Genomic DNA, 25,566 nt, shown 5'->3' on the forward strand with positions numbered 1-25,566 from the left:
CTGTCTGTCGGGTAGAGGCCATGGGGCGTCCGCCAGCATCCGAGCCACGTCCGAAAACCACGCGCGGCGAGGCCACCCTGGGGCGATGAGAACGGTCGGGATCACTTCCGCCTCGATCTTGCGTAGAACCTTTGGTAGGAGAGGAGAAAATAGGGGAGGCTGAAGTCCTGCCACGGAGACACCTGCACGTCCATCCGTACGCCTTCGGATCTCGGGCGCGAGCCAGGAACACTGGGAGCTTGTTGTTGAACCTGGACGCCACTAAGTCCACATCCGGACGGCCCCATCTGTGGCAGATTTCTTCGAACACTTCTGGATGCAGAGACCACTCGCCTGGATCCATCTTGTTGCGCCTGTCCGCTGTCCAGTTGTCCACTCCTGGAATGTAAACTGCTAACAACACTGGAACGTGCGTCTCCGCCCACGTCAGAATTCTCGTCACCTCCTGCATCACCATCCGGCTGCGGGTCCCGCCCTGATGGTTGATGTAGGCCATGGCCGTGGCATTGTCCGATTGAATCCTCACTGGGAGGCCCGCAAGGAGAGGAGTCCAATGAGAGAAGTCCAAAGAGAGAGAGAGAGAAGTCCAAAGAGAGAGAGAGAGAGAGAAGTCCAAAGAGAGAGAGAGAGAGAGAAGTCCAAAGAGAGAGAGAGAGAAGTCCAAAGAGAGAGAGAGAGAGAAGTCCAAAGAGAGAGAGAGAGAAGTCCAAAGAGAGAGAGAGAGAGAAGTCCAAAGAGAGAGAGAGAGAGAGAAGTCCAAAGAGAGAGAGAGAGAGAGAAGTCCAAAGAGAGAGAGAGAGAGAAGTCCAAAGAGAGAGAGAGAGAGAGAAGTCCAAAGAGAGAGAGAGAGAGAGAAGTCCAAAGAGAGAGAGAGAGAGAGAAGTCCAAAGAGAGAGAGAGAGAGAGAAGTCCAAAGAGAGAGAGAGAGAGAGAAGTCCAAAGAGAGAGAGAGAGAGAGAGAGAAGTCCAAAGAGAGAGAGAGAGAGAGAGAGAGAGAGAGAGAGAGAGAGAGAGAGAGAGAGAGAGAGAGAGAGAGAGAGAGAGAGAGAGAGAGAGAGAGAGAGAGAGAGAGAGAGAGAGAGGAAAATCACCCTCAGTTCCAGAATGTTGATTGGAAGGCGAGACTCTGCCGCCGACCAAATCCCTTGAACCGTGCGAGACTGGAGAACGCCGCCCCAACCCAGGAGGCCGGCATCGGTGGTGACGACCGTCCAGGAGAAAAGGATCTCCCCGACCTCAGGTTCAATGGGGATAGCCACCAACGGAGAGCTGCCCGAACCCGCTGAGACAAGCGGATGCGATCATCTAGACCCAGAGAGGTTTTTGTCCCAGAGGGAAAGGATCTCCTGTTGTAACAAGCGAGTGTGAAACTGGGCATATGGAACGGCTTCGAAAGAGGCCACCATAAGACCCGCATGCATTCCCGTATGGAGAGGAACTGGGATCGCAGTAGATTCGATACTGCCCCCTGGATCTGGGAGGACTTGGAGGGTGGCAGGAACACTCTGGCGGACAAGGTGTCCAAAAACCATTCCCAGGAAGGGGAGCTTCTGGGATGGGAGCAGAGAGGACTTTGGAAAATTGATTATCCAGCCGAACTGTTCCAGAGTCTGAACAGTGATCCGGACGCTGTCCTCGGCCTGCGGAAGCGAGGGGGCTTTTATCAGGATATCGTCCAGATAGGGCAGCAAAGGAATGCCCCTGGTACGAAGAAGCGCCATGATCGGTGCCAGGATCTTGGTAAAGACCCGAGGGGCGGTTGCCAACCCGAAAGGAAGGGCGACAAACTGATAATGACGAGCCCCAATGGCGAAGCGCAGGAATCGTTGGTGAGATTCTGCGATCGGAACATGCAGATAGCGTCATGGATGTCCACGGACGCGAGGAACTCCCCTGGAAGAAAAGAAACAATAACGGAGCGGAGGGAGAAAAAACGTTCCGGTGGTCTGGACGCACACTCTATCTTGTAACCAGACGTTACAATCTCTAGAGCCCATGCGTCCTGAACATGAGTCCAAATCTGCTGATAAGAAAGCAGGCGGCCCCCCACCACGAGGGGTGGGGGCGCCACTTCATGCAGAAGATTCCTTGGGAGCGGAAGGGCGGGTCGACTGTGTCCTCGGGCGCCAGGTAGGCTGGGGTTTGAAAGAGGGCTGCTTGCGGGAGTCCTGTGACCCTCCTGCAGAGGAAGCAGGCGACGACTTGTTCGCAGAGAAGCGGCGAAAGGACTGGTACCGAGAACCGGAAGTCCTCGCCCGAAAGGGTGCTTAGCCCTAGCCTGGGGAAGGTGAGTGCTTTTGCCCCTAGTAGCGGCAGAGATGAACTCATCCCGTTGAGCCCCAAAAAGTCTGGAACCCTCAAAGGGGAGGTACGCAAGGGAACGCTTGGAGGAAGCGTCAGCATCCCATACCTTCAACCAGACCTCCCTGCGTTGAATGACCGAGAGGGCCGAAATGCGGGCAAAAAAGGGACCAATGTCCATGGAAGCCTCACAGAGGAATTTGGAGGCCTGAGACATCTGGAGAATCAAATCCAGCGTGTCCGCCGACGCACCTTGGTCCGCCAGGTCCTGGTGATGGCGCTGCAGCCACATTGAGAGAGCTCTGGCCACCCATGCCGAGGCAAAGGCAGGTCGCAGGGACGTGCCCGCCAGTGAGAATATGGATTTTGCCAGAGAATCTAGGCGCCTGTCCACAGCGTCCTGCAGAGAGGAGCCGTGTTTTTGGCCAACCTGGCTACCGGGGGGTCCACCCTAGGGGGAGAAGACCACTTCTCCACGCTGTCCGCCGGGAAAAGATAGAGAGTATCCATGCATTTTGTGGCGGAAAACTTCTGATTAGGACGGGTCCATGCCCTGGCTATGACAGCGGAAAATTCCTCATGGACCGGAAAGACAGCAGCCTGCGTTTTTTTGGGAGGAAAAAGGGCGAACTCCCTCCTAGTGGAAGGAGGAGAATCCCCTTGGAGATTAAAGGTGTCACGGACAGCCGCTACTAGATCAGCCACCATGGTGGAGAGCTTTGGCGGAAGGTCCCGCTCCGTGACCTCGTCCGAGCCGGACAATTCCCTTTCAGACCTGCGCTCCCTAAGGAGGGAAGAGAGGAGTCTGAGCAAGCTTCTAGCCGAGGGGAAGAAGCGGAGTCATCCGAGGAGGGATGCTGTCGCTCACGCTGCCTCTTAGTAGTCAGGCGTCCTCTGCAGGAACCACTGTGAGCGGACGGAGTGGTTGGCGCTGCAGGATTGGAAACGGACATACGTTCTATGAAAGACATGGCTGCCTTGGCGAACAGGGCCAAATCAGCGGCCGCGCTGGACATGGCAGATGCCCAAGCGGGGGCCGCAGGCTCCGCAGTGACCGGGGGGGGGGGGGGGGGGGGCTGGACTGGGCAAGAGAAGGGGGAGAAAGGTGATTCTGTCCAGAGGCAGGGCAGGAGGCACAGGCACCAGTGACCGAAAGTGGGAGCAGACACTCCAACAGGACCCCATTGGGGTCTGAGAAGAGGTCTTACCGGACTTAGTCTTAGGCATGATGGTCTCTTCACAAAAGTGACTGGAATCAGTACAGAGAGAAAAAAAATAAAAAATCCTACCGCTCAGGCATCCAGAGAGGAGCAGAGGAGCAGCCGTTCAGTGTGAGAAGCTTCTCAGCAGCAGCAGGAAGGAGCCGGAGTTCCGATTAGGCTCCGCCCCTGGCACGATTAGGCTCCGCCCCCGGCCGCGATTAGGCTCCGCCCCCCAATCGCATCATAGGAGCGGGAAAAGAGCTCACTGTGTAAAGAAGGGAAAGAAAATGGCCCCCGGCGCCGCTCAGCGTGGAAAAAACTAAAGTAAGGCATCCCCAGCAAGGGGGATGGCAAGCCCAGAGAAGCGGAGACCGGAGGGGGAAGTGCTCAGAGACATGATATGCCGGCAGAGAAGGAGCAGGGACATCCAGAGACGCCTGCCCAGTTAAGTGCCTCAATAACCCTTGCGCTCCAGACAGAACAACAATGCCACCTAGATCCCCATTCACCCAGGAGGCCCATAGGTCTCAGAGCAGAGAGGTAGGGAGGGAGGAGGGGGACACACAGAGGTGCGGCTTCATACTTATCTGCTCCTGCAGATCTTCTCCCTCGACTCCAGGACCAGCAGGGATGCACCTATTCAGACATCTGACTCCTTGCTCAGGAGTGCAGTGCTCTGGAGGAGGGTGGCAGCAGGTGACCCAGGAGCTGGTGGGATGCCGGAGCTGACAGGTCGAGCCCGGATCCACTTGCCTTCTTGGGGGTATAATGGAGGCAGCCTGGCAACGTCCAACAAACGGCGGCGGGCACTCCATGGGGGACCAGGAAGGCGCAATGCCGACCTGCGTCCCCAGCTGGAAGAAAAATAACAAAAGGGAGACGAATGAAAGTGTCAACCTCCTTCACCAGACACTAAGCAAAGACTGAGTTCCTCCTGGTGGAGTCGGGGGGTATAGCCCGAGGAGAAGGAGCTCTTTAATTTGCATAGTGTCCCTCCTACTAATATCTCTAAGCTATACCCATGGTCTGTGTCCCCCAATGGAAAAAAGTACGAGAAAAGACATCTGTCCATCTAGTTCAGCCCGTTATCCTGCAAGTTGATCCAGTGTAATGATGCCCCTTAATTCCTCTCTGACAGTATGATGCTCCTGAACTTTTTCTTCTCCAGGCAGAAGAATTCCCCCTCGTCTTTTCAGGGCATTTCACATGGACAGATTTTCACCATATTTTTTTGTACGTGCCATTTATATAAATTAATCATGTCCCCCTTACACACCTCTTCTCAAGACTAAATAAATCTTTCCTAATAACTAAGACCCTCCATGCCCCTTATAAGTTTAGTTGCTGTTCGTTGTACTTTTTCCAGCTCCGGGACATCCTTTCTATGTACTGGTGCATATTCCAGATAGTGCCGCACCGAAGCTTAGTAAAGTGGTAATATAACCGTCCCTGTCCCGAGAGTCTATGCCTCATTTAGAACAAGACAAAATCCCCCTAGCCTTAGAAGTAGCTGATGGACTGAATAACAGCATGCAATGTCAATGGTGTAAAAGTACATACAGTGTTACTCCAGTGTTTGTGACTAAAAGTCTCAACTAAGCAGAACCTTGGGGGAACTGGAGGCAGGGCTGTAATAAGAGCCTGACAAATGGCTGACACTCAATGACTAAGTTACGGGGAAACAGAGGGAGCCCAATTCCCCTGTCTAACCGCTTCGATGCCATGATCACTTTTAACTGATGGGTTAAACAGCTGGGATTGGATTTATCTCAGATCCCAGGCTGTGTAACACAGTTGGCACTGGCGGTGCATTGAGTGGACTCCCCGCCTGAGCCTACTCCATACACACCCTTGTGACCAATGACATATATTAGTATTATTGGTCTTTAAAGGTGTTGTGTTGTCCCATCTCACCTCTTCAGGGCTCCCGCTGGTGTGCAGCTCTGCACTTTCTGCCTCTTTTGGGGGACTATTGTTCACATCAACAGCATAGGCAAGCAGCCCTTTAATGATGTCACTGCGCACTGTATTTTCATTAGCTACATCAGCGCTAGCTCAGTAGAATAGCTCCAGGGTTAATGTGCATGTCCTGGAGCTGTTCTACTGAAACTTTAGAGGCTGGTGCGAGCTGGCACCACAGAAGCTGTAAATGTTCCCTGCGCTGCACAAGTGCAGCCAACACTGCTATACTGGAGTTGTGGCCGTATCAACGGACTGAGCATTATAAAGGGGGTACAAGAAAGAAGAAAGTGGCTAAAATTGGTGAGCTTACTTTCATTTAGGCTACAGGATGGGACCTAATCAGTAAGATAGGAATATCCCTTTAAGAGGTTAATAGCGGATTAAGCTCAGATTTTGTTTTACAGGATTTGGAAATCATCTGCACGTACACAGATTTTAAAACATAACACGCTGGCTGCCTACATGATCTAGTAGAAGGTGCTAAGGAGCCTACTGCATACTGTTCTAACTATTCAGTGCAATGTACAACATAATACGGTACCCTCCCTCTAATGGTGGCTACAGGTACGCAACGTGACCCCCATACAGGTAATGACAAGCAAATGAATCCTAGCAGAGAAGCATTTACAGAAATGTAAAGCCATATTTGACTTGCACCTCATGCAAATTAAATGGGTTATCAGAGTAAAAAAAAAAAAAAAAAAAAAAAAAAAAAATAAGGAAGGGCAAAAAAAAAAAAAGGAAATGTGATTAAACAACAACAGAACGCATACTTATCTGTTCAAACCCTCTCCGCTTCAGCATCACTAGACTGATCCTCCCAGCCAGGGTTTGATTGTAGGCAATCACTGGCCTCAGCAGTCTTGTGTCATATACCCCTAAGGCCATTGACTGGCTATACCAATCACATGCAGTACACGTCACCGATGCAGTCATGTAAACCAAGCACAGACAGGAGGATTGGAGCGGCAGGGGTTAAAACAGGCGAGTATGTATTTTTTTTTAACATCTTCCTTGCTTTTTTTTTTTAAAACTCTGACAACCCCTTTATTTATAAAAAATATAAATGGCTACTTTGCCACTATTAAAGGGGTTGTGTCATCTGATATACTGGTGGCATATATTTAGGATACGCCACCAATGTCATATATTGTAGGTGCGGGTCCCACCTATTTCTAGAACAGGGACCCCAAAGTGAGAGAGTGTGGAGTGAAAGGAAAAAAATAAAAAAGTTATGGTCCTCAGCATGTGGTCATATAAAAATGAATGTTGTTATCAATAAAACATGTTTTATTGTGCAAAAATGGTGCCTTGCTCCTGTGCTGCATTCAATTAGGGGTGCAGCAGCGCTCCTAGGAAGAAGCGATGGAAACGGTAAGCTTGGCAGTTTGCTCTGGCTCCAGCCTGCTTTGCTCCCCTGTGCTGCATTCAATCAGGGATGGATCACCAGTGGAAATTAGGAAGAAAAAATAAATTAAAAGCTTGGCAGCTGCCTCCCCTCCTCCAGTTCCCTTCTGTCCTCTGGTCGACCCTGCTGTGCCATGCGACTTTTCATTTTATAGGGGACAGCAGTAGGAAACAAAAAGAGCAAAAAAAAAAGTGCATGTGGTCTTTACAAAGAGGGTCCTTGTAAAGAAACTCTGCTGGCTTTACAGGTTTTGTTTCGACATACCTGGCATGGGTGCCCGTTGTGCCATTTGACTGCCCCACTGCTGTGCTGGGGCCTGATGCATAAGAGACTGCCCTGAGATCTGCAACTGTGGCTGGCCAGGGGCCTGGTGTGGCATCTGTTGCCCCAGTGCTTGGTGAGGAAGCATGCCTTGCGTTGCCTGCTGCAAGTGATGCAAGGGCTGCTGCGCTTGAGGAACTGTAGCCTGCGGCTGGAAGAAAATATAAAACATTTGTTAACATCTTGGACCTGACACTACAAAGTTGATCCAAAAGATATTCTGTTTTAGCAATACCTTTAAGGAGGCCCAGTATTAAAATAAACATTGCAGCCCTGTAGCTATTGTGGTGCGAAATCAGAGCTCGAATCAGGCGCAAAGTGGATTACAAAGTTGGGTACATTCAGTGCTCTGTTAAAAAAGACATCACTTGGTCCACGAGAATCCCTTTTTAGTTCATTAGCAGAGATGTGTGATGTCAAACTTGGAGAAGGCTCCCCTCTCCTGAGAAGGTCAGGCTGGCGCAGGTTATGCTGAGCCGCCATCTGGCACACAAGGGGTCCGACGCCCTCTGGTGACATCACTCACATCTGGTCTCCATCAGCCACATGCACTCATTTAGTTATCGGAATAGAAATCATTTCCACTCTGACGCTACAGTTTTTAAGAAAGGATTAGCTTCAGATTGACAAGTGACGATAAGCATTGGCAGAAGGGGCAGCGTAGGCCTGAAAGCGGCCACTCGAAAATCAAATGCATGTATCAGCTACTTTATATAGCCATCCCTGGCAATTCGAGTTTCTGCAGTTCTCTGTTAATAAAGCTTAAAGGGAGTGTGTCATCGGAAAATGACCCATTGTTTAAATCAAGTTTTTAAGTTAAACATGTTCTTTTCAAATGTTTTGGTTATTTTTACATTTTCCATCTCTATCTAAAAAGCCCTAAAATAACGCCGTTTTCACAAGGCCTAAAATGCCAAGACTTCCTGTTCTTTGACAGAAGCCACACGTGCTCTAGACATAATAAACTGCAGACTTTGTACGTTCAGACCGGCTGTCTCTAGACCTGCCCCAGATCTATCACAGTGGCTCAGGCGTGATAATAAATGTGGTGCAGGGACAGACACTTTTCTCTGATTCTATACAAACTATCCCGTCCCCGATCAGCTAAGCCCCACCCCCTTGTCAAGCATGTTAGAAAAAAAGTGTAGAAATCCTACATGCGCCAAACTGCGCCACATCTTTTGGTAGGTTTTAGGCGCAGACTCATTAGTAAATCTGGCCATTGACTTCTATGCAAGATTTTCCTATGCATGCTCAGTGTGACCTGTAAGCAGATCAGGAGGGAGTAGATAAGCTGTGACAACACCTATTGTGAATGGTGGATCCTGTGTTATCTATTCAGAGGCGATCGCTCTCATCCTAATCCTGCCTATGATGATAATGAGAGGACTACTGAAGAGTTACCAAGTCTTCACATATTATTAGGTCAATGTGAATACTGTATGATACAAGTATTTTTAAAATATAAAATAATAGAAAAATGTGATTAACATAAAAACGGGATTTAATCTATTGGTCACTTTCTTACGACACATTCTCTTTAATAAACGCGTAATGATATTTGATGAAATGTAAAACATAGCTTTGATCATTTAATATTTTCAAGATATTTGGTTGTTGTCAGCAAATTGTAAAAATCCTGTATATAATCAAGCGGGTGACAGCCTTATAGATCGGATACTACTCACAGAGTTGGAGACAAAGGGGGTCATTTATGATTAGATATACACCACTTACATCTGTCGCAGATTTTGGCTAAAAGGTTCTTTACAAAAAAAAACTGCGACCTTTGACCGCTCACGCCAGTGCCGAAAAAGCAGTCGTGATGTGGGCGTGTGAGAGGGCAGGCCCTCATTTATAATTTTCTACACCAGTTTTTGTCGTAGAAATTACTTCAATCTACGCCAGCAAGGGAGCTGGTGTAGATTTAAGCTTGGTGTATGCCGCCGAATCATGCACCGAAGTTATGTAGAGGCCTGCGCCACTACATAACTTTGGCACATCTGCCACCAGCGCAAGGGTATTAAGACCAATGTCTAAATCGCCAGTCTTAATAAAAGGACCTCAAAAGTCTCCAATCAAAGGAATTCTCTATAATCTAAACAGCCTGGACTTGGAGACAAACGAAAGTGTGACATCATCAGAAAATAACACAACCAAGGAATAAGGAGCTCAGCAAAGGAATAAGGACAAACTACTGCAACATCCCCTGAATAGAGTACAGCCGAGGAATAAGACAACTACATAGAATGTGTCGGCAGATAAGAACCATTTGGCCCATCTAGTCTGCCCAATATACTGAATACTATGAATAGCCCCTGGCCCTATCTTATATGAAGGATGGCCTTATGCCTATCCCATGCACGCTTAAACTCCTTCACTGTATTTGCAGCTACCACTTCTGCAGGAAGGCTATTCCATGCATACACTACTCTCCTACTTCCTGATATTACTTTTAAACCTTTGCCCCTCTAATTTAAAACGATGTCCTCTTGTAGCAGTTTTTCTTCTTTTAAATATTCTCTCCTCTTTTACCTTGTTGATTCCCTCTATGTATTTAAAAGTTTCTATCATATCCCCTCTGTCTCGTCTTTCTTCCAAGCTATACATGTTAAGGTCCTGTAATCTTTCCTGGTAAGTTGTATCCTGCAATCCATGTACTAGTTTAGTAGCTCTTCTCTGAATTCTCTCCAAAGTATCAATATCCTTCTGGAGATATGGTCTCCAGTACTGAGGACAATACTCCAAATGAGGTCTCACTAGTGCTCTGTAGAGCGGCATGAGCACCTCCCTCTTTCTACTAGTAATGCCTCTCCCTATACACCCAAGCATTCTGCTAGCATTTCCTGCTGCTCTATGACATTGTCTGTCTACCTTTAAGTCTTCTGAAATAATGACCCCTAAATTCCTTTCCTCAGATACTGAGGTTAGGACTGTATCACTGATTTTATATTCTGCTCTTGGGTTTTTACGCCCCAAGTGCATTATTTTGCACTTATTAACATTAAATTTTAGTTGCCAGATTTTTGACCATTCCTCTAGTTTTCCTAAATCCTTTTCCATTTGGTGTATCCCTCCAGGAACATCAACCCTGTTACAAATCTTTGTGTCATCTGCAAAAAGACACACCTTACCATCGAGGCCTTCTGCAATTTCACTGATAAAGATATTAAACAATATGGGTTCCAGAACAGATCCCTGAGGTACCCCACTGGTAACAAGACCTTGGTCTGAATATACTCCATTGACTACAACCCTCTGTTGCCTGTCCCTCAGCCACTGCCTAATCCATTCAACAATATGGGAGTCCAAGCCCAAAGACTGCAATTTATTGATAAGCCTTCTGTGTGGGACAGTATCGAAAGCCTTACTGAAGTCTAGATAAGCGATGTCTACTGCACCTCCGCCATCTATTGTTTTAGTCACCCAATCAAAAAAATCTATAAGATTAGTTTGACATGATCTCCCTGAAGTAAACCCATGCTGTTTTTCATCTTTTAATCCATGGGATTTTAGATGTTCCACAATCCTCTCCTTAAGTATGGTTTCCATTAATTTCCCCACTATTGATGTCAGGCTTACTGGCCTATAGTTGCCCGATTCCCCCCTACTACCTTTCTTGTGAATCGGCACAACATTTGCTAATTTCCAATCTTCTGGGACGACTCCTGTTGCCAGTGATTGGTTAAATAAATCTGTTAATGGTTTTGCTAGTTCACCGCTGAGCTCTTTTAATAGCTTTGGGTGTATCCCATCAGGCCCCTGTGACTTATTTGTATTGATTTTAGACAGCTGACTTAGAACCTCTTCCTCTGTAAAGACACATGCATCAAAAGATTCATTAGTCTTCTTTCCTAAATGAGGTCCTTTTCCTTCATTTTTCTTCGTAAAGACTGAACAGAAGTATTCATTGAGGCAGTCAGCTAGTTCTTTATCTTCTTCCATATACCTTCCTTCTTTTGTTTTTAATTTAGTAATTCCTTGTTTTAGTTTCCTTTTTTCATTTATGTATCTGAAGAATGCCTTATCGCCTTTTTTCCCATGACTGAGCTAATTTCTCTTCTGCCTGTGCTTTAGAAGCTCTTTTAACTTGTTTGGCCTCTCTCTGCCTAATCTTGTAAATTAGCCTGTCATCCTCGTTTTTTTTTGTTTTTTTTTATAATTCCTAAATGCTATCTTTTTGTTTTTAATGATTTTGGCCACTTCTGCTGAGTACCACAGTGGTCTTTTCCTTTTTTTGCTTTTACTGACAAGCCTAATGCAATTTTCTGTTGCCTTCAATAGTGCCTCTTTTAAGTAGTCCCATTTCTCCTGGACTCCAATGAATCTGTTCCAATCTGATAGGGACTCGTATACCACTAATCTAATTTTAGAAAAGTCTGTTTTTCTAAAATCTAAAACTTTTGTTTTTGTGTGGTGTGACTCAGTCACTGTACTTAGTAAACCACACTGACTGGTGATCACTAGATCCCAAGCTTTCCCCTACAGTAATATCATATACCAATTTCCCATTTGTGAATACTAAATCTAAAATGGCCTCCTTCCGGGTTGGCCATTACTACTACTGCAACATCCTAATAGGACACAGCATAGGAATAAAGACAAACACTGGTGATGTCATTATGATCAGACACAGCATAGGAATAAAGACAAACACTAGTGATGTCATAATAGGACACAGCATAGGAATAAAGACAAACACTGGTGACGTCATAATAGGACACAGCATAGGAATAAAGACAAACACTGGTGACGTCATAATAGGACACAGCATAGGAATAAAGACAAACACTGGTGATGTCATAATAGGACACAGCATAGGAATAAAGACAAACACTGGATGATGTCATTATGATCAGACACAGCATAGGAATAAAGACAAACACTGGTGACGTCATAATAGGACACAGCATAGGAATAAAGACAAACACTGGTGACGTCATAATAGGACACAGCATAGGAATAAAGACAAACACTGGTGATGTCATAATAGGACACAGCATAGGAATAAAGACAAACACTGGTGATGTCATAATAGGACACAGTATAGGAATAAAGACAAACACTGGTGATGTCATTATGATCGGACACAGCATAAGGCCTCATGCGCACGACAGTATGCATTCTGCAAATTTAGATACGCAAAATACGGATACTGTCCATGTTGCATCTGCATTTTTTGCAGACCTATTGACTTCATTGGGTACATGATTTGCATTTTGTGGTACAGGGCATGTTCTATCTTCTTGCAAAACAGACATTTGGATGCGGAAAGCACACAGATCAGCCATGTCCATTGCGCAAAAAAGGCAGAATATGTCCACAAAATGAGGATCATGTACCAACTGAAGTCAATAGGTCCATAAAAAAAAATGCAGAAGGTACACAGACTCCTCCATATTTTGTAGATCCTCGATTTGCAAACCTCAAAACAGATGCGGTCATGTTCCTGAGGCCTTAAGACAGACTCTACTGTGACATCACTACAAAGAAACCCTGGTTAACAATAAACCACAGGGGAAAATGTATCAACACTGGTGTAAATGAAATCTGGCTAAAATGCACACAGCAACCAATCAGATTCCACCTTTCATTTTTCAGAGCCCTTTGGGAAAATGAAAGATGGGATCTGGTTGCTATGGGCAACTAAGCCAGTTTTCCGTTACACCAGTTTTGATAAATCTGAAAAACAGTTTTGATATTATTGTGACACCATCATAATGGAACGCAGTCACCAAGTTTTAGCTGGGTCCTAATTTGGCACTGGTCGGCCATAACTAAAGTCTGCTTTATTTGCTGTTTAAATGATCAGGACTATGACTGTTCACCTCTATACACTTTACATTATATTGGTGGGGCATATCCGGTAGTCGTGCTGCTGAGCGGCGAACGTTTTTTTTTGTGCGCCTAAGAAATCCGCTGACAAACGAGCATTCCTACAAATGTCTGTTTCTAATCATCAGCCTGTGTAAGAGGCTCCTTAAAGAGAACCTGTCACCAGGATTTAGTGCATAGAGCTGGGGACATGGGCTGCTAGATGGCCACTAGCACATCTGCAATACCCAGTCCCCATAGCGCTCAGCGCTTTTATTGTGTTAAAAAACAGTTTTGATCCATATGCAAATGACCTGATATGAGTCCTGTATCCGGAGATGAGTCAAGTGGAAAGGAGCCCAGCACCGCCCCGCGTCCTCCGAATCTCCTCCTTGCTGGCTGACGTCACAGAGCTGGAGCGACGAAATCTCGCGATGCGCGAGCTAGCGCATGCGTAGTTCGTTCCCTGTGCTGATGCCAGTACAGGGAATGAACCTGATGCCGACACTGCGCATGCGCTAGCTCGCACATCGCGAGATTTCGGCGCTCCAGCTCTGTGACGTCAGCCAGCAAGGAGGAGATTCGGAGGACGCGGGGCGGTGCTGGGCTCCTTTCCGCTTGACTCATATCAGGTCATTTGCATATGGATCAAAACTGTTTTTTAACACAATAAAAGCGCAAAGAGCGATGGGGACCTGGGTATTGCAGATGAGCTAGAGGCCATCTAGCAGCCCATGTCCCCAGCTCTATGCACAAAATCCTGGTGACAGGTTTTCTTTAAGGAGAGAAGACATCTCCATGCAGATGTGGCCCTTGCCTGGATTCCCTCTCAGTATCCCAGTGCTGCAGGGTAACAATGCGAATAACTGCCCACTAGTTCAGACTAAGCATCACTGCGGACAGGGACTTATGGGAGGGATGCTAATCTCTGACCAGCGCTCTGGAATATCTTGGTGCAGGATACATAAAATAAGGAGGATGGTCTGTACTGGATAAGAGCTGGAGATGTGAACAGCTGACGGGAAATTGCAGAATTTACATACTGGTCAACCAAATGAATGGCTCTTCAAGTAATGCACGGACGCCCTGGGTCTGCCAGAGTGGGCAGTCCCATGTCTAAAGTGATTGAAGCGTTGAGACATACCCTTCAAAGGGGAAATCTATAAAAATTTTAACACATTAGAAGATGCCATTATAGCAATTTCTAAACCAGGTGATCCTTTCAGAATTCATACATGACTGGAAATGTCTGACAATTCTTCTGCTACCTAACCACTGCTTTCAAAGATGCTCCTTAAAGAGGACCTGTCCCCTCTCCTGACATGTCTTTTTTAATAGCTTCATTCATTCCCCATGTAATAACAATTCTGGAGCATCTATTCTTATGGCTCTATGATGTGCCATTCCTTTATTATTTCTACTAGAAGTTATGACTGAATTGCCATTAGCCTTCAGTAAGGGTACAGAGGGGAGGGAACCAGTTGGGGGTGTGTACCTGCAGACTCGCTCTATCCAATCAGTGCGGCCATTGTCAGTCTGTGCAGGCACACACCCCAACTGGTTACCTCCCCTCTGTACCCTTACTGAAGGCTAATGGCAATTCAGTCATAACTTCTAGTAGAAATAATAAAGGAATGGCACAACATAGAGCCATAACAATAGATGCTCCAGAATTGTTATTACATGGAGAATGCATGAAGCTATTAAAACAGGAAAGTTAGGAGTGGTGACAGGTCCTCTTTAAGGGTGTCCGAGATGTCCAACAAAGGAACTAAAATGCTTTACATGACAACACAACCACTTAAAGGGGCTGTTTCACTTTTGCAAGTGCCATTTATCATGTACAGAAAGTTAATACAAGGCAGTTACTAATGTATTATGATTGTCCATATTGCATCCTTTGCTGGCTTGATTCATTTTTCCATCACATTATACCCTGCTCGTTTCCATAGTTACGACCACTCTGTAATCCAGCAGTGGTGGTCGTGCTTGCACACTATAGGAAAAGTGCTGGCCTCTCTTGTGGCTGGGACCGTGGAAGCTCACATAGGCAGGTGCTTTTTTGTATAGTATTCAATGCACGTCTCGGCGGCCATAAGCCCCCATCTCTGCAGCCTATCAGCATCTCCTCTACCTCCAGCGGCACAGTGCCTGGCGAAGGCCAGACACGGCCGAAAACGTTTGCACAATTTTTGCAGCAATCCATTGCAAATAAAATCAATGAAAGAAACCTTCTGCTGTGATTTATTTTGATTCAAGCACGACCACCACTGCTGATGGATTGCAGGGTGGTTGTGATGTATAATGTGATGGAAAAATGACTCTACATGATAAAGGCCACTTGCTGAAGTGAGACAACCCCTTTAAGCTTACAGACCAGTGGTGTCCCCAATCTCATGGATCCAGCTCCCCCCAATAAGTCTTGGGATGTCACTTTTAGATGATGTGAAGTTCACTTAAAGGGGTTCTGAACTTTGTTTTAACTGATGATCTATCCTCTGGATAGATCATCAGCATCTGATCGGCATCTGAAAGTGCAGAACCCCTTTAAATTAAAAGCAACAAACCATAGGATACTTACAGGCTGCTGGCTGAGCAGTAGGTTTCGGAGTTGGGGGTTGGCACCAGGGTTTTGAGGTCTCAGCATGGTTCCTGCCTGGGGGTTCTGAGGTTGACCAGGGGCTTGCACTGTAGCTTGTGTTGCCTGCTGAGGCGCCTGGTTGGGGCCCTGAGGTGCCTGTTGTTGCTGCATTCTGATTTGTAACTGTAAGGGATGATTGAAGGTCAGTGAAGTCTCACTTCTAGTAAAGGGTAAGAATTGTGCAAGGACAGTGAATAGCACCTAAAGAGATGGTCCAGGTTTGTGGCATGTTAAAACAACTGCTTGCTGTAATGGTAATCGGCACTCAATACACTGACTTTTTGAGGGACTTGTGGTCGGCTGGTGCCTATGCACAGTAGCCAACTAAATAAGCAGAGATGTAGTGCAAAGAACTTGTAGCAAACAGGACGGTGAGCATATTACATAGCTTTTTGCCCTCACCCCAGTATACCTTGGTCCAGTAAAGCTGCAGTAATGCTTCCTTCATAGTGACTGGTCCAGTTGAGGGAAGTTACACCGCTACAGATAAAATGTCATTACAGCCTACCCAAAACACTGGACGAACTTAGAGGGTATTTTAGACACTAGTTTTTTCAATAGGTTCCCCTGAGTTGTTTTAAATTGCTGGGCAGACCCATTACATTCTCTACCATTGCTGTGCATATGTCACCAGAATGTAAGCTGTACGACTGTGGCTAAATACATATGCAGGTTAATACACATGGACGTGGTGTGTGAGATTACTGTGGAAGCTCACCAGATTCTGGGATCTCTGCTGTTCATCCATCATAGTTACCTGGTTCACTGATGTCATGCCTTGTGTTACCTGCTGCCCGGACATCTACAAGATGGTGAAGATAACATTAATTGTTATTCATAAGAAATAAAGTAGCACACACAGTAAGAGGCACTAGTGAATGATTTACTTGCTGCGGTACGGTCTGTGTCACCGGCAGAGATCCAGGTTTATTGGATAAGAAGGCTTGAGGGTTGGGCTGGACAGACCCAGCGCCCATAGACTGACCTGCCCCCATCTAAAAGAGCAAAAAGTGAAATAAATCAGCAGGTTTCATAGCGAGTACTCGGACAAGATGCTGTTTGAGAATAGGTTGTGATCAGATCGACTTGGTTTATTAAGTGATATTCTTATTTAGCGCACCTTACTCAGTGGCCAGCCAATAGGTAAGAGGAGAAGCCTTAAGGTACATTTGAATATCCAACAGGCTATTCCGGTTGCCTGTTCTGGCACAAATGCCAGCTGTTAGCTGCACAAAAACTGTTGCATGCAATGCTTTTTGTCCAGCCAAAACCTGGTATTTATGCCAGAACATGCAACCGGATCACCACTGGACCCCATTATAGTCAATCTGAAAATGACAGATCTGGCAAAATATAGCAGGCTGCTCTCTGCTGGAACAGCCTGCCGGATCCGCTGCCGCAGATGTGACGTGCTCTAAACAAGCTGAATTGTTAAGATTGTAGTATAATTTAGCACAGGATTGCAAGATAATTAGAATTTCACAGGGTTAGAAGCAGAAGACTGAGGTTTATTAGTTTATGGGGGATATTTATCATAACTTGTCAAAGAAAATTGCCCCAGTTGCCCATAACAACCAATAAGAGTCCACCTTTTATTTTCTAAATTTTCTGAAAAATTTAAGGTGGAATCTAAGGGTTGCAAAGGGCAACTAAGCCAGATCTCCTTTGCATTAGGCTACATCCACACAACCGTATGTGTTTTGTGGACCGCAAAAAAAACAAAAAAACGGGTGACATCCATATGCCATCCGTTTTTTTTTTTGCAGATCCATTGTAACAACGCCTAAAATGGACAAGAATAGGACACGTTCTATTTTTTTTTTTGCAGGGCTACGGAACGGACATACTGATGCGGACAGCACACGGTAAAATGAATGGGTCCGCATCCTATCCGCAAAAAAAAAAAAAAAAACGGAACGGACACGGAAACAAACATGTACACGTAGCCTTAGTTTTCAAGAATCTCCCCCAATATGTTGACATTTTGGAGGTTCTCAACCCCTGCAGGTACATTTTATAAACCTACATATGTTCAATAATCCATAATATTTGATAACGTGTCAGACAAAGAAATAAATTAAAAAAAAAATCCTCAAATGAATCATTTTGTTCCAGCATATATATTACCGAATGTTCTCCTGTACAGCAGGGACTTTCAGACAGCCATACTGAAAGGCTTCTATGGGGATCCAAATCAGTTCAGTTGAACAGTGGCAAGTTTAGATATTGCACCCGTATAATGGACACTAAAATACGTCTGCAACATGGACGCCTGAAGGTGACACAATCATAAGACTATGGCTCTGTCTGGATAACCCAGAGGATGGCTCTACCTCCTGATACTATTCAGCACAGTTGAAGCCTGTGCAGGTTACACTTAGTGCAAGCGACAGGGAAAGTAAGGGTCAGAAGGTAACAGGATTCAGATGCAGTAAAAGTCCCTTCTTACATTTCGGTTCTGCAGCTGCACTTGTTTGTGATTGGTGATCACTTGTCGGATACCGTTGACAAAGCCGCTCTGATCATATGGAATCAAACCCATAAAGATTTTCTTCTTGGAGGAGTACAACAGCATAAGAACCCTGACTTCACATGGGGTGGTGTGAGGAAAATGCACACAACCGGCCTAAAACAGGGACAAAAAGAAGAAATAATGAAACTGCAATGCCAAAGATTACGAGTCTGTGCTTCAAGTTTTGTTGAGATGAGAAACTCTAAGACACGTATAAGGCTAATAATATGATGTATACTTACAAAACCGTTCCCCATGATACGGTAGAGACCCTTAAGAGATTCCAGGTCCTTGTTGGTGAAGTGGAATTGCACCATGCGAGAGTTCCTGAATAATGGTCCTAATGTTGTCTGCAATAAGATAACTGCAGTTCTTTACTGCTCTCTATACATTGGGTCTTATTTTACAGCTACTGTACTGCAGTCAAAGCAGCCATAGCTGATGACAAACAGATTATGGCTTCGGATATGACCAGACATTGGGGCTATATAGCCTGGACACCATATATTTCCATTAGGGTTTACAGTCTTAAATGGAATCTCTCAGCAGTTCTGACCCTTTACAACGGCTCGCATTGCTATATAGGCGACAGGGCCAGCAGTGTAAGCATAACTGGGGTGACAACTTTTAATGCCCCCAGCATTGCAATCACAACTACTATGGAGGGAGTGCCTCGCTGTTCAGGGCCCTCACATCTCAGCAGTGAACATTTCCCCAGGCGATGGCTGTAGGGCTGTAGCACCCAATCTGGAGAGGCCAGAGGGGCCTGGAGGAATGTTCAGTGCGGAGAGCTGGTTGGCTTTTCTGGTCACGACCATCACAATAGGTAGGTTCACACTACATATATCTATACACACATTATATTTTTTTTTTTCTACATTAATACGCATAAATAACTTAGAGAGGATTATATACCAATAACTGTTGAGGGATCAGCTGCATGATTAACTTCTGAGGCCACTGATCAGTTTTCCTGGAATAAAAAAAATAATAATTGACTTAATTCTTGATGAATTGCAGTTCACATCTCAATAATGAATACACACATTTGACACAATTACATAAGAATATGTAAATATGCCATGCAACAGAAGTTGTCACTACAACGCCCCCTTCATTTACATCACTTCCTGCTATGCCTGCCCCATGCAAGCACTCTGTACATAAGGGCTCATTCACACGGCCGTTGTTTAATCGTTCCCTGCATTGGAGGCCGCAATTTGCGGTCCCCAATGCATGGGCACCATCCGTGCGGCTGCCGCGATGGGTCCGTGATCCGTCCACACCCCAAAAAAATAGAACATGTTCTATTTTTTTTTGCAGTGCAGAGGCACGGACATCAACCCCATGGAAGAACTCCGTAGTGCTTCCGTGGGACTCTGTGCCTCCGTTCCACACTGCGGACCCATTCAAGTGATTGGGTCCGCATCCAGGATGCGGGGTGCACACGGCTGGTGCCTGCATATTGCTGACCCACTGTTTACGGGCACGGACGACCAACGGCCGTGTGAATGAGCCTTAAAACTGCTAATACAGATATATCTCTTCTCGAATTCAGCCACTTCCCCCTGCAGTCTATGACAAATCTTCATTTCCACCGAGTAAAGGCCGAGAGAGGTGACTAGTAGCTGAATGAGCACAAAGCTCTTCTAATGACTGGTAGGGGCCACAGCAGGCCGATGTCAGTCCGTTTAGACACTTACAGATTTTCTCCAGGGTTGACATACACTTGGCATGGAAGGGAACGTGTCAGCTTTGCATTTGTGTCCACAGATGGAGGTTTAGGCTTCTATATGAAAAACAGATAATACACTTATACCGAGACCATTCAATACGAAGAAAAGAGGTCACCGGACATAACTCACCTCTTGCCACTCAAGCACACCACTCCAGGCCAGCATTTTGTTGGCGACAGACTGCTGGGTATTGGGCAGCTGTGGTGCCCCAATCTGAGGCGCAGTCGATTGTTGAGCTGGTACACCAGGCGGTGCTCCCGTACCAGGCTGTCAGGACACAAAAGTCAGAATTATTTGACCTGATAACATACATTGGTGCCATCTAGAAACAGAATACTTCCATCTATCTCAAACAATTCAGGTCTTAGAATTACCTCTTATTCTGTCAAATTTTTAAATGGAAAGTTAAATAGTTTTATCTTTTGTCTGGAGTGAATAACCAATACGTTACTCATTACAGGGGTTGTCATTGATTTTGTTGTATAGCATTGAAAAACACACCTGCTAGATATGCAGTCATAATAGGGGAACGGGGCACACAGAAATCCCACAAGATTAAAGGTGTACACATTCATTTTCTCTGACAACAGTAAACTATATGATCGCAGCATTTAACCAGGAGTTGTGAGTTAGTCTGGGTCATTAAAGGGGTTGTCTCACTTCAGCAAATGGCATTTATCATGTAGAAAAAGTTAATACAAGGCATTTACTAATGTATTTGGACTGTCCATAATGATTTCTTTGCTGGCTTGATTCATTAGTTCACCTCATTATACACTGCTCCTTTCCATGGTTATGACCACCCTGCAATCCAGCAGTGGTGGCCGTGCTTGCACACTATCGGAAATGGTGCCAGAGAGGCCGTGGCTTTTCCTTTAGTCTGCAAACACAGCCACCGCTGATGAATTGGACTGTGGTTGTAACCCCTGGATATGAGCAGTGTATAATGTGATGGAAAAATGAATCCAGCCAGCAAAGGAGGCAATATGGAGAATCACATTGCATTAGGAAGATCCTTGTATTAACTTTGTCTACTTAATAAATGCCATTTGCTGAAGTGAAACAACCCCTTTAAATCTACAGCCAGCTTACTTATTGGAGCCATTGGATATCAGGGGGAAATTAAGTACAATTATATTGTCAATCTCCTTAGAGGATGCCTAACATTTCCATACACTTACAGGACTGAAGCTCAGGTGCCTATTGCTTTAGAATTCGTACTCCCATACAGCTCTGTGTATGCGAGTATGGACTCCCCTGTGGATGCACTAAGCACTGTACAGGCCAGAGCATCGCTGGAAGGATCTCCCATAAGACATTGCTCCTCTTCTAAAACCTGACATAGCCCATCTATGCCAGGCTTTAGGAGAGCAGCGCTTGTACAGGCAGGAACAGCAATGCTCTGGCCTGTGGAGCGCTCAGTGTGGCCGCAGGAGAGTCTGTACTCCCATACACACACCTGTACGAAAGTACAGATTCTGAAGCGCAACAGGCACCTGGGGAAACGCTAAAAAGAGTATATTTGAAAAAAGATTTTTAGAGCATTTACAATAAGTTTTAATCAAGTATATAGATTTAGACACACTAAGCTTTTCAGAATGAGCAGTGGAGTCAAGCAAATCTAAAAGGTGTCTGAAATGCAGGACAATACCATCGTCTGTGGGACAGGTGGTTGTGGAGCCGTCTGTTGGGTCATCATTCCCTGAGTCGGTCCAGGCCCTGTGGTTACAGTGGAAACTAAACTTGGCTGAGGAGAAGACGCTATTAAAGCAGCGGTAGAGGTAACCATCTTGGATGCTTGCCCTTGAGGCATTGTGGGAGCCGGTGGTTGGTTGAATGGTGGGCCAACAGTCGATGCCGACGGCAAGGCTCCAAGTCCAGGAACTGAAAGAAAAAAATGCAATAAAGACAGACTGAAAAGAACCAGAACTAAGGAAAAAGTAAACTGGTATTACCAAAATGCATCAAGAAAACGCCCCAGAAACGCAAGTATACCTCCTAACAGTCACGTTAAAATTGGAAAAACCCTCCCAAAAATGTCACATTTTTATTGTAGATTTTTAATGTGTCTGCAGGAGACACTATTGCATTTTAGTTTCAAAAAATCATTTATTTTATGATTCATATAAGAAAGTTACAGCATAAAGATACATTACAGATCAATATTACATCATAGATTATCTTCAATATGCGTTATTAGATAAGATCTAACAATAAAAAGAAAAGAAAATAAACAACTCGGATCAATCAATATCAGAAGTAAGCAAGCACAATGAGAGGCTATACAATCGAATACATATGCATTATAACGTGAAGGTGTATCTGAGGTCCACAGAAAAAGTAGATGACATCCAAGGGTTCCAGACTTTTTCAAAAACATCAACAGTATCTGTCCTGATTGCAGAAAGTCTTTCACAGAGAAGCAATTTGTTGACCCTATCTATAACCGCTTGTTTGCTAAGCGAGGGTGTACGCCATTTAAAAGCGACATGAATTCTTGCAGCCAGCAAGATAAATTGTGATAGCTTAAAATTAGCCATGGATAACCCAGAGGGTTTGTCGCCCAATAGACATTAGGAGATCGTAGCTAGATAACTACAGCTTAAGGTGGAAGCAATTACTGAGCAAATCTGATCCCAAAAACGTCCCACCACAGGGCAATTCCACCAAGTGTGTAGCATCGTACCGTCCGCATCACATCCCCTAAAACACTTCTTGGATACCTCTGGGTACATAAGATGTAACCTGGCTGGAACCATGTATGTTCTATGTAAAATTTTAATAGAGGTCTCAGCTAGGGTAACTTGCCAGGAGCCCTTCATAAGTGTTTGCGAACGCTGGAACCAAGTGGAAGCAGAGGACTCCCGTCCCATGTCGCTTTCCCAAGCCAACATGTAAGGAAGTTTTATCCCTCCTGGGTGAGCATCAAGGTATCCATACACTCTGGACAGGAGACCTTGTTTATACAGAGAATATATGGCCATTCTTTCAAAAGGGGTGAAGTCTATGTTCTGGGCTGACCCTACTAATGACTTCAAAAAGGAGAAGATGCTATTAAGATTAAAATGTTCTCCATCAGGAGGAGAGTGTTTCTCCAAGAAACCCCTTTTAGAATCTAAAGTGCCTCTAAGGAGAAATTTGTGTAGTGTGCAAAGGTTGTTGCTGATCCACCAGTGAAAAGACGTGGGATGCAAACCCGGGCGAAACAATGGGTTGCCAAAAATCGGGGTCAGCGGGGATGGAGTGGACTGCAACTTATATTTGAAACGTACTGACCTCCAGAGTATCAATGAATAATGTGATAGGAGGGATGTGCTACGGACGGTCGACGGCAAAGATGAAGCCGTCCATATCAAGGCCTTCCAAGTATAAGGCGCCATGTTAGACATTTCTACAGAGACCCATAATGGCTGCTTTCTCTTGTCCAGTTGTGTTAAAAAGAGCTGAGCTAACCTAGCAGCTCTAAAGTATTTCAAGAAGTCTGGTACTGATAACCCCCCTTGGGATTTATGTTTGCACATCGTGGATTTAGAAATGCGAGGTCTCTTATTAGCCCATATAAACTTCATAACATCCCTTTGCAGAGATTTTAAGTCGGCTGAAGGGACTGGGACTGGTAGCGTTCTAAACAAATACAGTAGTCTTGGAAGCACTACCATTTTGACTATATGAATCCTGCCAATCCATGATACCGGCAGGGAGGTCCAAGATTTCAGATCTTGTCTAATTTTATTGTACATCGGGGGGAAGTTAAACTTGTAAACCAATTCTGGTTTGGTCGACAATAACAAGTCATCCGCAAATAAACTCAGTTTGTATTCCGTCCCACCTATAGTCACTCCGCTAATGTCAGGGTTGCCTCTAATATGAATGGCCAAAGGCTCCATTGCTAACGTAAAGAGGGCAGGAGATAAGGGGCAGCCCTGTCGTGTACCTCTATAAATCCTTATAGGGGAAGGACTAGAGGTGGGAAGTTTAAGGTTCGCTTCAGGACAGGAATACAATGAATTCACCGCTGCAAGGAAGGGACCACTTATTCCCATCTTAGATAGTACTTTGTTTAAATAGACCCACGAGACTGAGTCGAACGCCTTTTCTATGTCTAGAGCCAATAGTACTAGAGGTATTTTACGTTGATTAGCTCCCTGCACTAAATTTACAACTTTTCTTATATTGTCTGGGGCTTCTCTCCCAGGGATGAACCCCACCTGGTCCTTATGTATTAAATCGGGTAGAATGGCGTTCAACTGCCTGGCTAATATGGAAGTGAAGATTTTGTTATCTAAATTAAGGAGTGAAATTGGCCTATAGTTCGAGGGGTTCAAAGGGTCTTTGTTGGGTTTGGGGATACACTATTGCATTTTAACCCATTAGTGCCATAATAAATTTTAGCCTTAAGGGCCAATAATATTTTCCCCCTTTGTGACAATATATAATATACAATACACATTACATAAAGATTGTAGTAGGAAAGAAAATGGTGCACGGCGGCACCTGTGATTAACCAATTGTCCTACCACAACCCATCCAGAGCTCCATGATCCCAGGAAGGAAGCTAGATAGGAAATAGAAGCTATCCCTGGGTAAAAATGACATGGTGATGTTAAATTGGCAGGGAAAGGGAGATATCCCTAATTTCGCCCTAGGCGGGGGGTACTGCTCTGGCCCTGATAACTAGATGTATGTAGCAGCCTAACAGCAGAGCACCCGCCCTGATAAGGGCGACCCTGTCAGGAACCTTGCCCTGAAATAGAAAGCCCTAGTACGCCCTGCTCCTATCTATCCCTACGTGCATGTTTCACCTTCAGAAGAAGGACTCATCAGGGGAAACATGGGGAGCTGAGCACAAATATAATTGGGATTCGTAGTAACGGCCGTAATGTAATGGCCCCAAATCTTCGGATCTCAAATGATAATGGAGCTGAGTCTAGGTAAAGAGTCAGCTCAAAAAGCAAGATGGGGGCGGTATTGTGGCATATGATGGTAGCAACAGTCCACCCTGACTAGGGGCCTAGTATGCACAGGCGATGATAGGCCTAACTTACCAACAGAAGCCACTGGTCTTTTAAAAGGAGCGCCATCCTAAAACGAGGCTTGGCTCTCTCCCTGAGACGCGGTGATCATTGATGACGTCACCGCGCATTGAACGCGCCTGGACATGCGCAGTTCCTCTGACGTGGTTGCCAGGTGACCGGGACGCATCTCCGGCAGCAGTCAGTATAGCGATCCACCAGATGAGCGACCGCAGTTTAAAAAAATGGTATTCAAGACGTTATATATAGATAATTTTAAAGCTGATGGCATCAAGCAAATATGAACACACACAGTTAGCCCATATCAGGGCCGTAGAGGGAAAATTCAAGATAGGAGTCGGCAGTCCACCTAATCGATGCTGCTGCCGCACCTATGTTATGTGGTATATATGATAATAGACAATCGCACGTGTCCAACTCGGTACACGTGCAGCCTATATACAACCTGAGATAATGTGAATACAAGGAATCAAGTTAAAGGACTAGATGAAGCAACTATAATTTAGCTTCTCATTTAATCCTAATGGAGACATGGTTTGTAAACGATAAGTCCACCGGGCCTCATGCTGTAGTAGAATGCGGTCCCAGTCTCCGCCACGTATAGGTGGGTAAACCACCTCGATACCTATAGCTTTT

At 45.4% G+C, this 25,566-nt stretch overlaps 1 protein-coding gene across 4 annotated transcripts in view; it reads right to left on the reverse strand.

Annotated features, from left to right (window-relative positions):
* The window catches only part of MED25 (mediator complex subunit 25), a 59,430-nt gene that overhangs the window by 4,061 nt on the left and 29,803 nt on the right, over window positions 1–25,566 (reverse strand). For 2 of the 4 annotated variants that reach the window (XM_040433336.1, XM_040433342.1), the window contains exons 10-19: window positions 21,549–21,781; window positions 20,027–20,164; window positions 19,865–19,950; window positions 19,077–19,134; window positions 18,404–18,511; window positions 18,099–18,275; window positions 16,537–16,644; window positions 16,368–16,451; window positions 15,590–15,772; window positions 7,138–7,345 (exon numbers count right to left, since the gene is read on the reverse strand). In XM_040433336.1, the coding sequence (XP_040289270.1) occupies window positions 7,138–7,345; window positions 15,590–15,772; window positions 16,368–16,451; window positions 16,537–16,644; window positions 18,099–18,275; window positions 18,404–18,511; window positions 19,077–19,134; window positions 19,865–19,950; window positions 20,027–20,164; window positions 21,549–21,781 (1,383 nt within the window). The remainder of the gene's footprint in view (window positions 1–7,137; window positions 7,346–15,589; window positions 15,773–16,367; window positions 16,452–16,536; window positions 16,645–18,098; window positions 18,276–18,403; window positions 18,512–19,076; window positions 19,135–19,864; window positions 19,951–20,026; window positions 20,165–21,548; window positions 21,782–25,566) is intronic. The other 2 variants (XM_040433350.1, XM_040433357.1) reach the window with 2 other exon arrangements.

Source organism: Bufo bufo, chromosome 1, assembly GCF_905171765.1.
Source record: "Bufo bufo chromosome 1, aBufBuf1.1, whole genome shotgun sequence".
Taxonomy (NCBI): domain Eukaryota; kingdom Metazoa; phylum Chordata; class Amphibia; order Anura; family Bufonidae; genus Bufo; species Bufo bufo.